Raw genomic sequence first — 13,925 nt, forward strand, 5'->3', positions numbered from 1 at the left:
CTTCTGCACTTTTGGGACTGGGGGTCCAGGGGGGTGATATACATACATAGCGGGGTTTCAAGGTGAGGCGGTTCCTCGGACAGAAAACGCAGGATGCAGCGTTTTATATTCTTTTTTTTTTTAAAGACAAGTCGCAAAGGTCACTCGCTGCAGCGATAAAACAAGTATTTGGCGAGGGGGGGGGGGGGGGGGGGGGGGGGGGGGGTTGAGGAGGCGCTGTTGAGGAGGCGCTGTCCTGCGAGCGCCTTGAGGATCATGGCTGTCTGGGGTCCTTCTACTTAACTACGTTCACTCCTGGCCGAGCGCCAGCACGGGGGGGGGAGAGGGTGTGTGTCGCAGTCTGAGAAACCGGTGACACAGCGGAAAAATGTGTACCAAGAGTGTCTCGAGGGTGTCGGCTTCCCTCGGTCGGTCCCCTGGTCGGTCTCTTATCGGTTTGATGTTCGTAAGATAACAAAAGAATCGCTGCATGCATACATTATATATACGCCGCTGCGCAAAGGGGACGCGGCCACTGCGAAATGAAAACCGCATCGTGTGCTTTACTGTCAAGCTGTGCTGCGATGAGTTACACTTGTGTGATTAAATGTAAACTTTGGTCGCTGGGCATGAAGTAGCGACTCTGGTCAACGGAAGAGAACACTTAACACATAAAATGTCCAACGACAAAGAGAAGCAGATTTTCTGGCAGTGTAGAGGCGATAGTTTATTCAGAAAGGAAAGTGATGGCCTTGCCTCCCTCGCTCAAAAATATCTGTTCAAGGCGCACAATTACACATGCTGCATTTCTTCTCAAGGACTCCGTTCTCAAAAAGCACTCGGGCGTGGGATTTTTTAGAGGTTTTGGAGTGTGTGCGTTCTGTTGGAAACGCATTTTAGTCTGTGTGTCTCATAACTCCCACTTCTGTCGTCGGCCGCAGGACCACGGCTCCTTGGACGACGAGGACCCCAACATCCTGCTGGCCATCCAGCTGTCCCTCCAGGACTCCGCCATGCCAGGGGGCTGGGCCAACCCGCCGGCCCCGGCCCACGAGGCCTCCCTGGGGGCCATCGGCACCTCGCTGCCCTCCCGGCTGGAGCAGAGCGCCCGGGGCCTGGAGGTCCTCCCCCGGTCCTCCCTCAGCAGCTCGGAGCTGCTGGAGCTGGCCAGCGTCAACATCAGCCCCAGCCAGTACTCTGCCGTGGCGGTGTCCTCCAGCCAGCACCACCACCACCACCACCACCACCACCACCAGCATCCGCCACAGCAGCGGCGTTTCAGCGGCTCGCTGCCCTTCCCCGCGGCCGCCCGTGGGGGCGGCGGCGGCGGCGGATGTGGAGGCTCGTCTACGGGCCTCTTCTCCCTGTCCAGCGACACCCTGGACTCCACCACCTGCGGCAGCCACGACCCGTCCTCGGCGGCGGCGGCGGAGGCGGCGAACGCCAACCTGCTGGGCAACATCATGGCGTGGTTCCACGACGCCGACCGGCCCGGCGTGGCGCTGGAGTCCTCCGCCTCCTCCGACACGGACGTGGACGCGCTCCTTCCCCACGCCGCTGGAGGAGGAGGAGGAAGAGGGGGAGGGGAAGGGTACCTGGAGGTGAAGAGGACAGCCTCCGCCCCCCTCTCGGACGACGCCAAGCTCCAGGAAGGGGAGGAGCGGCGGGGGGTTAGCGGCGGCGTTCCCGGGAGACAGACGCACTCCGAGAGGGACGCCACCGCCCCTGCCGCCGCCGCCGCCGCCGCCGCCGCCATCGCCACGGTAACCGCCGCCGTGGAGAGGCCCACCCAGCTGGACCTGAAGGGGCGGGAGACGTCGTCGTCGGGGGAGACCTTCGACGTGACGGACGCGGGCAGGGACAGGACGTGCCACGTGGACACGCCGCAGTGCTCCTCGACCTCCGACCCGCTGGCCAGCAGCAGCTCCTCGGAGTGGGAGGAGCAGATCCACACCGTGTGACCCACGGAGGAGGAGGAGGAGGAGGAGGTCGCGAGAGGAAGAGGAGGGCTTGTTATGTGGAGAAGGCCCGGATAAATAAGCAGGGGGAAATAGAGGAAAGGAAGGCAGTGGGTGTTGGCGGGTTGACTGGGTCGGGGACTAAGACTGGGGAATGTGTTACAGGTCGCCATCTTCTGAGTCCCTTCTCATCTTCATGAGTCGTAGTTCTCCTAGCGGTAGTTCACAGAGGTTGGCTGCGGTGGAATTAGTGGCTTGCACTCACCTTCTGCTAGACCCATCGGTTCCTGTAATGGGCGTGATTGGGCAGCCCGCTACTCAGTGCTATCTGTCTGGGTGGGTGGTGGGCATGATTCCCTACGGTAAGCACTCACTGAACCAATAACTGAACCAATAGATTTTCGAGGCCACGTGTTAATGTAACGTCGATTGAGTGCTTGTGTAAATGAGTCGCGTCTCTGGATTCTGTGCTAGAGTGACGTAAGAATATTTCTACGTCTTCTGTTACCTTTTCTTTTTTTTCTTCCACTGGAGTTAAAGCCTACTGTAGTTTTCGGGATGAGTTTGAAACTTAATTAGAGCGCATAGATTTATTTACATGTTATTTGACTGGGTATCTCGCCGTCTGTGTAACGCTATTCACTCCTCTCCTTATCAGCCTTCCGGTAAATGGGTGCCAAACACTGACTAGCAAGAGCGCAGTTTGTCGTCACCAAGTGGATTATTCAAAGCAAATTGTGCCTCTTTGCATTTTTGTTGACCCGACAAACTGAGAGTCATGAAATGGGATCTCGGTTTGAGAGCCCAGTCTTTCAGATATGATTATTATCATTATTATTATTATGAGTGCATCCTTTAAGATGTTAAAAGGGGGTTGTCTTTGAAGTAACTATACATAAATATTATCCATAGCGCAATTTCTACTATAAATAGTAGGTGAGCTGCTAAGACAACAAGTCGCCTACGGTTTCATTCAATGGAATTATAAGTGTATACTTATTTAGTACATGTCCTTATTTTGAAAGAAATGGCTCAAAAAGGAATTGCAATCTTGCTTATTGTGAACTAAAGAAAGAATATACTGTATGTTCTGAATCTGCAGCAATCTCACACGGCTTAACTTGCAGAAGATAGACATTGTAACCAAGCCACTGAGATGGTATGTAGTGGGTGACCTTGAGCTCTGTGACTTAGTTAATCAGGCCTGAGTCATTTGTATTTGTCCTCAGCAACATGGTGCCCGGCTAAAGCTTTGGCTGAGCCAATTCCAAGTAACATCTGGAGCCTTCAGAAGAACGGTTTCCGACGCATTCTCTCACAGTGCCTTCCTATATCGAAACGTATTATTATAATTATTATTCTGTTGACGCACTTCTTAAGAGTGTTACTGAGCAGTATTCACAAACCATATAGAAATATATAATTTATAATATACATAGTATAAAACGGTGTATAAAATAAGTAATGTTCACCTTAAATTTGACTTCCCTCACACTTGGCAATGTATGTGCCCCAACAAAGTATATCTAATTTAAATGACTTGATATTTTAACGGCCTTTCTGAAAATACTTAATTGGATCCCTGGTGACGAGAGTTCATTGTTTTTTATTCAGGAAGTACATAATGTTTATATTGAAGTACATTTTGGCTTGGTTTATGTCTCCCCTCGGCTTTTTGTGCTGATCTGAAATGGTTGACCTGGGTTATTTTGGAAGTAGACGTGAAAGTAAAGACTTGATGCGTAAACTCAAGAGGGTTGACTCGGTGAACAAGAGCACTGCGACAATTGACTACCTATCGCCTCCACCACAAGATGAAGGAACACCCTTCAAAGCAGCAATTTATGTCGAAGCAAAGACCAGGCGCCGCGTCTGAGACGAGAAAAACAACGCGACGCAGCGAGTCGAAACGGTTCGCAAGCTGAAACGGTGTAATTTGCTCCCATGTACAGTAGATGTGTCACAGCCGAGGGGCGTAAATAGGGTTCGTTATCTGGAAATGAAGTCCCCGCTAATGGAGTGTTTGTTCTGGGGGACCTCCGCGGCGCCCGAACGTAGCAGTGGATCTTAATGTGTTGATGGCTTTGAAACGCGTCTTTGAAGATGTATAGCACGCGCGCGCTACGACGCGGTGAGTCATTAGTCGACGACGGTGCGGTGTGGTAATGAGTGTGGTTGCAAAGTGTTCCCCCCACTCCTATTTCTTCTCCACTGTGTGTGTGTGTGTGCGTGTGTGTAAAAGGGCACGAGTCCTCCTTAAGGATTGTGTGTTCTCCTGTGTATTGCACTTCCGATTGTTCAGGTGATTATGATTTTAAAACTGACAAAACTTTTTGTAACACATTAAGATTTTTCTATTGTAAAGTAACTAATCCTTGAGATGCCGTTTGCACTTTCATAGTTTATACTTGATACATTCCCTCTTTATATGAAAGGAAAAAAAAAGTGTGCTGATGCCAATAAAATGAGTTGAGTTTTATTGAAGGTGGTGTTTTTTTTTCCGAGAATTAACATAGGAACGGATGATGAATATTTCTATCCTCATACATTTGCATTAAAGTAAGGGTATGTCACTTTAGCTCCTATGCAATTGTATTAGAAAGTCATTAAAAGTCTGTGATACACATAATGGTAATTCAAGAGCCCCTCAGCTGTCTTCCAGGGGAAAGAGTTGTTCCCTAATGCGGACAGCCCCTTTTCGGCTAATGAGCCTTGGTCAAACCGTTCTGCTGTAGTGCAGCGGAATACATTTTGTTTCTACCAAGAGCAGCCTTTAAACCAACTAAGCAGAAATATCTGCAATTAAGCAGGGGGATATCTGGGTGGAAAGGCCTACCTGTCCAACAGAACCGTCAGTCAGGGAGAGACACAACATTTCTGGAGGGTGAGGGATTGATGGCCCTCTGAGTTTGGAGGGATCGTATTGGGAAAATGCATTGAAATCCCAGATGCAGGGTTTCCATGTACAGAAGGGTAGAGGAAGGGGAGGGCTGCTTGGCAGGCAAACAGACAATAACGGCTTTTGCACATAACAAAAATAACAGCAAATTGTAAGAACAGTATGCAATATTTACATCCATTTCCCCTCTTGACAACCGTGTAATGCATTTTGAATAATTGTTCCCACACCCGGCTTTTCAACCAACTATTAGCCATAAGTGTTCCTGGGAATTAATATATAGAAAGACAGACACCTCAGTGCAGAACACATTAAAGCCATACCATCAAATCACGTAAGAAACCCTACCATTAAACCCGACGGACAGGGAAAAGTGCCATTGAAGGGAAAACCAGCGTCAGTGCATTGCTCGTCGTTAAACACAAAAGTGCGATAAACTGGGATAAATCTGTTTACGGCGAGATTGATTAAAGATGGCCGTGCCTTCACTTAACACGCATCATTCAAACCCAGGTCTCGACAGAGGCTCAGCGGCACAGGCCGATGAGCTGCAGCAGTAGCAGGAACAGGGTTATGATGTCCAGGTACAGGTTGAGGGCGGCGAAAATGTACTCCTCGGGTGAGATCGAGTACTTCCGGTTCTTCCCTCCCACCATCTGCTGGGTGTCCACCACCAAGTACTGGCACACGGGGAGAGACATAGACAAGGATTCAGGGGTAGACAGCTCTACATAACTGGTGCAGTATCCCTGCGCAGGTAAGGATTCCATTTGTAGTCTTATCCTAGCTATCAGTTGTATAGAGGGACTGGGTTAACCTAGAGATTGTTAATACTTGGTTCTATGGACATCCTTACTGGACCGACAGCGGTATATTGTTGTTTCTCTTCTTCTGATAAATGTATTCATATTAAGTCACTTTGGATCTGCAAAATGGCCTAAATGTAAATCTTAATGTATTCCGGAGGAAATAGGTTTTAGTGTGTGTGAGTTCATCGCAGCTTCAGAAAAAATAAAACCCAGTAGGCCTAGAGGGTGAAGTACGGATTGAAGGTTGACATTTGGCCGCCCATAAACAACTTGTGGATTTCCGTCGACAGCTTGTTGAGCTCTGCGTGCGGCCGTCACCACACAGGTCAGCAGAACGAAAGCCTGGATCACCACATCCGCTGTCGAGGCCAACAGCACACGGTCGGGGGGGGGTGGGGGGGGGGGGGGGGGGGCGGTGATGATGATGAAAGCTCACCACCGCCGTCAGGCGACGCGCAGTCGACGCAACAACAAGAGCTGAAGAGTGTCCTCTTCAATACTTAACACTCACCGGCATGTCTGACCTCTGGCTGAACCTCTTTGCATGGCTTGAAGCTGCTCTTTTGTGGTTCCCCCCAGTCACATCCGAGACGCATATCGTAGAAATCACTTGAACCGTTTAGTTTAGTGTTTTGTGTGCTACTTACTATGGAGAAGAGCAGGGTTCCAATACATGCGTACATAATGTAGAGGTACTGGGTAGACAGAGGAAAAAGAGCACAGCTTCAAAACAACAGCATATTTCTGGTTGTATCCAAATAGAACTTGAGGCAGTAACCCATATTCTTCTAGTGGACCCATTTTCACTGAGATTCTAATCAGCCAACCATCTGAGTGCTACAGACTGTTCTCATGCAATACAGTCTTGAATAATGCGTTCATCAATAAAATCCCATTCAATAAGTCACTAGTTGGGTACTATGAAAATCCGTGTATGGTTCGTTCTTTGAATATTCAGATTTAAAACAAAATCAGAAAAACCAAATAACAGAGTCGTTTATTGGTTTTTCTGATTTGGTATTGAAACGGAAAAAGGGCAAAAGGAATAAACAAATAAACTGAATTTTTCTGTTTTTTAAATAAAAACGGGAATAGCCTACTGAATAATCCAGTTGCCTGTTTTGTTTGTGTGATATTTAGATAAAACCACAATGAATGCCGGGAAAAGGGCACGTGGTTTTAAAAAAATACATATAAAGACGTTTCAAACTTTCCATTGAGTCTCGCATTCTACAATGGCCAGCTTTATTGTTTTTCCGTGGGAGCCGGCGACTAGGAAAAGGCCTAGAATGGGATTCAACATTAGTCTGCGAGTGGACGATATGACTGTCGGTTGCCGAAATACTCCCAAAAACTCTTGTTTGACGTCTTTAAAGGGGACATATTATACCACCAGGTGTGAGCGTGAATAGCCTTACAAACCGTTTAGAAATCTGCCCCATATGACATCACTAGTGGGCGTGTCCACCTAGTTCTGTGCTGGATAGATCAGTCTACCAGCCTACCAAGTGGACTTAAGTAAACGTTACTCATCTATCCAGCACAGATCTAGGTGGACATGCCAACTACTGATGTCATATGGGGCAGATTTTCGAAACGGTTAGTAAGGCTAATCACACTCACACCCGGTGGTATAATATGTCCCCTTTAAGAGAGAGTGATGATGACACCGGAAGTGCTTCTAACAATAGTTATAGTTGCTATTCCTCACTTTGTGTGAGAAAACAACTCATCAGTTTTCTCCTGAGGGCAGATGGATACATCCTGATAAATCAAGTCTGGCCCCTAGATTTACCTGGGATCTCAATATCGCGCAGAGCAATCCGAAAGACACCAGGGTCCAGCCGAAGGCCCACAGAGAGCCCCTGGCTGCGGTGAAGTCCCACTGGAGAACACACAGGAGTTGAGAAAGAGGATAAGTTCAGACTAATTATGAAGAGCTACTGGAACATTGTAAGTCTACATTGAAACCTACAACAGAAGCTGTGCTTGAGAGCCCCTGCATTGCAGCTGTGCTCGGCACTACCTGGCATTATGGGACGTACTGCAGTAACCCCACAAGAGAACAAAACAAGGCAACAGATCAAAGACCTGGAATACTGTCCGTTGAAGTGTGTGTTTGCAAAGATCTAATATTCAGATGCTTTGAACACTTTTTCAGACTGCAACACAAACACAAAGCGGGTTTCACTCTCGGTTTCACTTTCAGTTTTCCTTCACCTTGGGTTTAGTATTGGTGGGGGCAGCGGGGCCTTACCTTGGACTGCATGGCAAACACGCTGAGGGAGAAGGACACCAGGGCCGTCGCCCCCATGGCCCAGAGAACTGCTTCCGCTGCATAGTAGCTATTGATAGAGATGAGGACACACACTTTTACTCACGCACACACATGAACTACCCCACAGCTAGCTAGCACTAGCTCTAAAAAAATAAAAATCTCCGGGGAATATAAATGTTTCTTTCGTTTATTTTATGAATCCACAAGTCTCTTTCATGTGAGGGAACCAGAGACCACGCGTTGGATATTCGTTGCATTATACATCCACCGTTGCTCAATTGATATCACTAAAAGCATCAGTTATGGCAATCTTCTATTAATATGATAATATGGAATGCATTATTGATGACGGAAGGCATCAAACAGCCAGGCTCATCGAAGCCTGGCTGGAGAAGTAGCCCCAGTAGAAAATGTAGCATTGAGTTCAGTTGAACTCCTACGTTTTGTTTCATATTTTGTTGACTTCGTTGCCAAATCATCAACAACGACTTATCAGCATATACCAGCTGTAATGTCTTCCTAATCATATTTAAATGTCCCTCTATTTCCTAGCTGCTTTCTCTGCGAACATGACAGCTCTGGAGACTTACACTGTTAGGGACCCCAGCATCATACCCTCGGCAATGGTCTGAGAGGTAGAGAGAGAGAGAGAGAGAATGTGAACAAATTAGCAATAGCAATAGAGTGAAACAGACAGGCAGGGAATCAGGGAGAGGGCGATGATGGTGAGTAAAAACAAAGGAACCAAACACTACAAAGGCAAGAGCCAGGGAAGTGGTGGGCAGCAGGACAGCCTCCACTGTGTGGGGCTGGAGGTGTGATGAGGAAGGCTTACAAACAGGCCCAGGGCGATGAAGTTGAGGGGCACCCGCCGACGGATGCCAACGCAGCAGGAGAAGACGAAGATCATTACTAGCACCACCGCCCTTCAACACACATGTACATACACACACATACATGAATACACACACACATGAATACACACGTACATACACACGCACACACACATGGAATACACACACAAACACACACACACATAAATACCCATGTGCATGCACAACACACACACTTTAAAATACACATATATACACACACACACACACATCAAAATATACATACACACACACACACACACACACACACACACACATCAAAATATACATACACACACACACACACACACACACACATCAAAATATACACACACACACACACACACACACACACACACACACACACACACACACACACACACACACACACACACACACACAAGCTAGCTGTGGGTGGACAGGCCCACAGGTACATTGGATTTGATTGGAGGAGCACTGCTTACATCATGCAGTAGGAGAACCAGTAGGTGGACAAGGTAAACTGCCTGAGAGCGTCCCTACAGAAACACAACGAGGAGAGACACATTTGAAACTGTTTTCTATGTTTGTTTATATCAAACATGCACAATGATTTCATGCCACTATTTTGCATCCTACGATTGGCCAGTAGTCCGTCACAGCCATTACCCAGAGTGAATCAATCTCCGTAGCCAACTGCCGCTGCGTTTGAGTAATAACCAGCGAGGCACTTTGGCGAACCGCGATGGCCGTAAATAACGACACAAATAAAAATGACTCCAAACCATAATGGCTGCAATCAGATGAATAGTGCTCTTAAAACTTAACGGAAAAAAAAACCCATCCAAAGCTAGTTAGGGGCTGATGGCCACCTGATTGGACGATGGTCTTCTCCGATCCGATAGAACGGAGGCCGTGCCTCTGGCGGGGATGACTCACCAGTAGAGGAAAGCGCAGATGATCCCCACGGTAACCAGGAGCTGAATCATCAAGGTCAGGTACACCTTCCGTATGAACCCTGGAGGGAGAGAGACGGGAGTCAGACAGGAGGACAGACAGAGAGGAGGGAGTCAGACAGACAGGAGGGAGTCAGACAGACATGGGGGGGGGGGAGTCAGACAGACATGGGGGGGGGGGGTCAGGCAGACGAGGAGGGAGTCAGACAAACATGAGGGAGTCAGACAGACATGGGGGGGGGGGGGGGGGGTCAGACAGACGAGGAGGGAGTCAGACAGACAAGGAGGGAGTTAGACAGACAAGGAGGGAGTCAGACAGACAGGAGGGAGTCAGACAGACATGAGGGAGTCAGACAGACATGGGGGAGGGGGGGGGGGGTCAGACAGACCAGGAGGGAGACAGAGAGGAGGGAGACAGGGGGGCAGAGAGACAGTGGGGCAGACAGACAGGCTAGCCGGACAGGTCGACACGTAAAGCGGATCATCAGCCCAATGCTAATGCAAATTCTATTAATGCTAATATTACTGATACCAATAACAAAACTTCCAATAATACTACGACTAATAATTATTATACTAACACTACTAATAATATTACCAACAATAATATGTATAGTAATAATAGTAATACTTGTATTAATACTAATACTAAGATAAGAGTGGGCGAGGAGGAGGAGTGACTCAGACAGAAGAGAGCCACACGAGAGATGGAGAAAAAGGGATAAACAGAACAGGTGCAAGAGAGACGCGCGGTCCATTTAGGGCAGCAGTTTATTACCATAAACGTGTTGAGCTATGTATTGAAAGCCCTATTGCACAGCCTTTTTTTTTTCCCCCTTCATGAAATGAGCTTTATGGGTAAGGAGGCCCAGTGAATAGGGGGGGGGGGGGGAGAGCCAGGGAACCATTTTCAATTTCAAATCAATTTCGAGGAAACACAGTCACACAAATGAAGGGGTAAACATTGGCTTCTGTAGTCCAGTCACACACTAAGGGATGCGTGCTGCCCATACTAAAAGACCCCCCCCCCGCTCTCTCCTCCACCTCTCTCCCCCCTCTCTCTCCCCCCACCCCCAACCCGGCAATCTCTCGTTTACCCCCCCCCCCCCCCCCCGCACCCATCACCATCTCCCCCCCTCCTCCTCCGTCACCTCTTCTCACTCCCGCGTCGCTGAAGCAGTTCTCCTCCTCCCCCTCCTCCTCCTCCTCCTCCACCCGGTACTCGGGGGGGCTGTCGGGGGACTGCACGCCCCCGTACGGTGCCTGGCCCTGGGGATACGCCGTGTTGTCGTAGCCCCCCGGGGGGTACACCACCGCGATGCCGGACTTCCCCGCCTCCACCTGCGCCTGGGGAACGGGGGGGCGGAGCAGAGCTGTGTGAGGGGGGTGAGGTGAGGGTGAGGGGGTCAGGGGTCGGACCCCATGCTGGGCGGAGGACGTGGGGAACACCGTGGGAACGGAGTTAACATGAATGTATGGAGGATAGGATTCTCTGCTGGGGTGCTGCTCTCATGTTCAGTCTTACATTCAGTGAACGTATGCATACCAGACACATATAATATATAACCATATATATATAAATATATACTTCGTTTTTTTATAATTAGTATTTTCCAATTTGAGAATTTATATATATATATTTTTTTTTTTACTAGTTGTACGTTGATTAATGGTTTCATTTTTGTCATTACGCACCAACTTATCTATCACAATCAATTGGTCATGTAGGTCTACACACACTGATGCTAGTTGACATTTGTACCCACCCTATACAAACCAGCCTCTCCCTCTCTTTATATCTCTGTCTCTCTCTACCACTCTCGTTCTCTTTATTGATTTTATCAGTATCCCTGGAGTGATTATGGTCTGGGATTGAATTCATAAGATTCTACAGGTTCATTGGGAGTGGTGGTAACTTATGTATGAGATCAAAGGAAATAAATGGAATCAATCCTAGTGAGAGCATGAAGTGATTTGGCAGCATTACGAATGTGTTTAGGCAAAGAACACAGGGGATGGCACTGGTTACGACCCCAGGATTGCTCTGAATTCCCCTAAAGCTGAACTCAAATTGGAATGTGTGAACTAATCACCAATTACCAAACTCAATAAATCTCAATTTGTAAGCGTTTCTATTTTGACCATTTCAGTGTTTGTCTCTGTTAAAGCGGGGATATTTAGACAATTTCCCCTGTTCCCATATTTGTTCTCAGATAGGCTTATAACCACTGTCTTACGAATGACATTTAAATCTAAAAAATTCTGATAACAAACCAGCTCAGATCTGTCTGAACGAGGCGTTTCACTTTTGGCTAAATGTTGCTGTCGGGAAAGAATCTGTTGGTGCGAAGTAGACCATTGAGGTCCGTGATGCAGGTTAACCGGAACCTTCGATTAGTGAGTACAGAAAGCACTCATTTATAAAATGTCTCCAAAATAATGTTAAAGTCCGGTTTTTGTCTTAGCGGGCCTAAATTGTAGAATTTTTTTCTGTAAGGGTTTCAGATGAACACCGAGTAGACTCTATACACTGATTTAACCCCCTTGTGGAAGCCTCATCCACTGGATTGAATGAGTTTCTCTCAATAGGTGAAACTCTGCCCCTTTCTGTTTTCGGTTTCCTGCCCAGGCTTATGCCGTCTCCTCCGAGATCACTCACCTCATAGCCAATTTGGTAAGGCCTGTCGGAACCGTAGCCTGCGTTGTAAGGCGGTGGATTGAACCCATAGTCGTTCCTAACTCCGTCCACTTTGGGCTCCATTCCAACAGAATCCTTGCGGAAGATGCTCAACGCACGAGCTACAATGAATACAGATTATGACAGCCACACCACAGTATTATTTACTGTTCTATTATACAAGATGCATCTTCCTTGGGCGACGCGCATTGTGGATATGACTTTGATTAACTGTGGATTGACAAATCAGTAAATGAAGATATAAGACGGATGATAAGGCAGATAGGAAACACTGATAGTTATGTTGCGTCAGCATGGCTTGAGGTTCACATGGAAAGAGCTGTATTATATGTACAGATATTGTAAAATGCATTTCATGGTTTAAGTACACCATTGAACTGAGGACATGCAGATGTCATCAACAGAGTCAAATTAGTCAAAGTATCGCGTGAAATGTTTTGTCTCATTGCTGATCGGCTATATAGTCCACCATCAATTAACCAATGCTGTGGTCAGATACACTGCCAACTCAAAATCAAACAGCCAAACTCGTCAACATCAAGCCTTTGCAGTAGAATAGTCAAACATAGCCAGTAATGGCTCTTCACTTTCCACAGAGAAAGCACTGGAAACAAATAAATACGACCTATGACCTTTTGCTCATAACACGGTGAGCTTCTCTGAGGCAATACACCTTCTCTCAATCTCGCCTGTAGTATCTCACACCAAACAACCCTGAAACGGCACACTAAAAGTACCATTCCCCTTACAAAATACCCCATCCTTATCATATTTAAATATCACTTTAGGCACTACTGCCACACGATATATGAATAAATAAAAAGGTTTTTAATAATGTACGTAACAAAAGTCACCCACTTACCTGCGGTCTGACAGGGAATTAAGCCTTGCTCCTCTTCCTGGACTGTGAATGCCCGCCTGTGTGTGTGTGTGTGTGTGTGTGTGTGTGTGTGTGTGTGTGTGTGTGTGTGTGTGTGTGTGTTGTGTTGTGTGTGTGTGTGTGTGTGTGTGTGTGTGTGTGTGTGTGTGTGTGTGTCGCCTCAGGGGCAAAGTCTACTCGCTATCAGTCCTCTCCCACAGACACAGGACTTCTGCTCGGGGAAGAGAGAGGATGTCCCCTTCATTAGGCTGAATGGGGGTATTAAGAAGACATTTTTAACGTTAAACTAAATGGAGCAAGATGGCGTTGTGTCAGGGCAAAGTGTCCCCTCCCGCTCCATCTTATGTCAATGAAGATTCTGATGGGGTTTTCCATTTTTTTTTTATTCTCTTAGCTACAAACCCACACATTTTCTTTGCACATGTATTTTTGTGCCGCAATTATTGACTGAGGGAGTTTGGGTTGAAACAAAACGGAACAGGAAGAAAATAGAAGGAAGTTAGGAGGGCTATTTGGACCGTAATGGTGCGGTTCCATGGCGTCATTTATTACCGCGGTTAATCATTCATAGAGCCCTGGCCGCGTAGGGCCCTCCATCACCCAGTCCGCTAAACGGA

The 13,925-nt window shown here is 47.5% G+C and overlaps 2 protein-coding genes across 4 annotated transcripts in view; one reads left to right on the forward strand and one right to left on the reverse strand.

Annotated features, from left to right (window-relative positions):
- Positions 1-6,020, forward strand: part of LOC130392217 (ankyrin repeat and IBR domain-containing protein 1-like) — a 44,853-nt gene extending 38,833 nt beyond the window's left edge. For 2 of the 3 annotated variants that reach the window (XM_056602675.1, XM_056602674.1), the window contains exon 20: positions 921-5,677. In XM_056602675.1, coding sequence (XP_056458650.1) covers positions 921-1,940 — 1,020 coding nt within the window. In that variant the 3' untranslated portion in view covers positions 1,941-5,677. Of the gene's footprint in view, positions 1-920; positions 5,678-5,935 lie in introns of those variants that run through there. The other variant, XR_008896988.1, reaches the window with a different exon arrangement.
- Positions 4,360-13,378, reverse strand: zgc:110410 (uncharacterized protein LOC553618 homolog). Its single transcript, XM_056602696.1, has 11 exons — positions 13,291-13,378; positions 12,390-12,529; positions 10,882-11,077; positions 9,714-9,792; positions 9,260-9,313; positions 8,759-8,849; positions 8,514-8,551; positions 7,903-7,990; positions 7,441-7,530; positions 6,293-6,340; positions 4,360-5,516 (listed from the first exon to the last, which is right to left on the reverse strand). Exons 2-11 carry the CDS (start codon positions 12,489-12,491, stop codon positions 5,364-5,366), a joined length of 939 nt encoding a protein of 312 aa, XP_056458671.1. The 5' UTR covers positions 12,492-12,529; positions 13,291-13,378; the 3' UTR covers positions 4,360-5,363.
- Positions 13,379-13,925: the final 547 nt, after the last annotated feature.

Source organism: Gadus chalcogrammus, chromosome 11 (assembly GCF_026213295.1).
Source record: "Gadus chalcogrammus isolate NIFS_2021 chromosome 11, NIFS_Gcha_1.0, whole genome shotgun sequence".
In the NCBI taxonomy this organism is placed as follows: Eukaryota; Metazoa; Chordata; class Actinopteri; order Gadiformes; family Gadidae; genus Gadus; species Gadus chalcogrammus.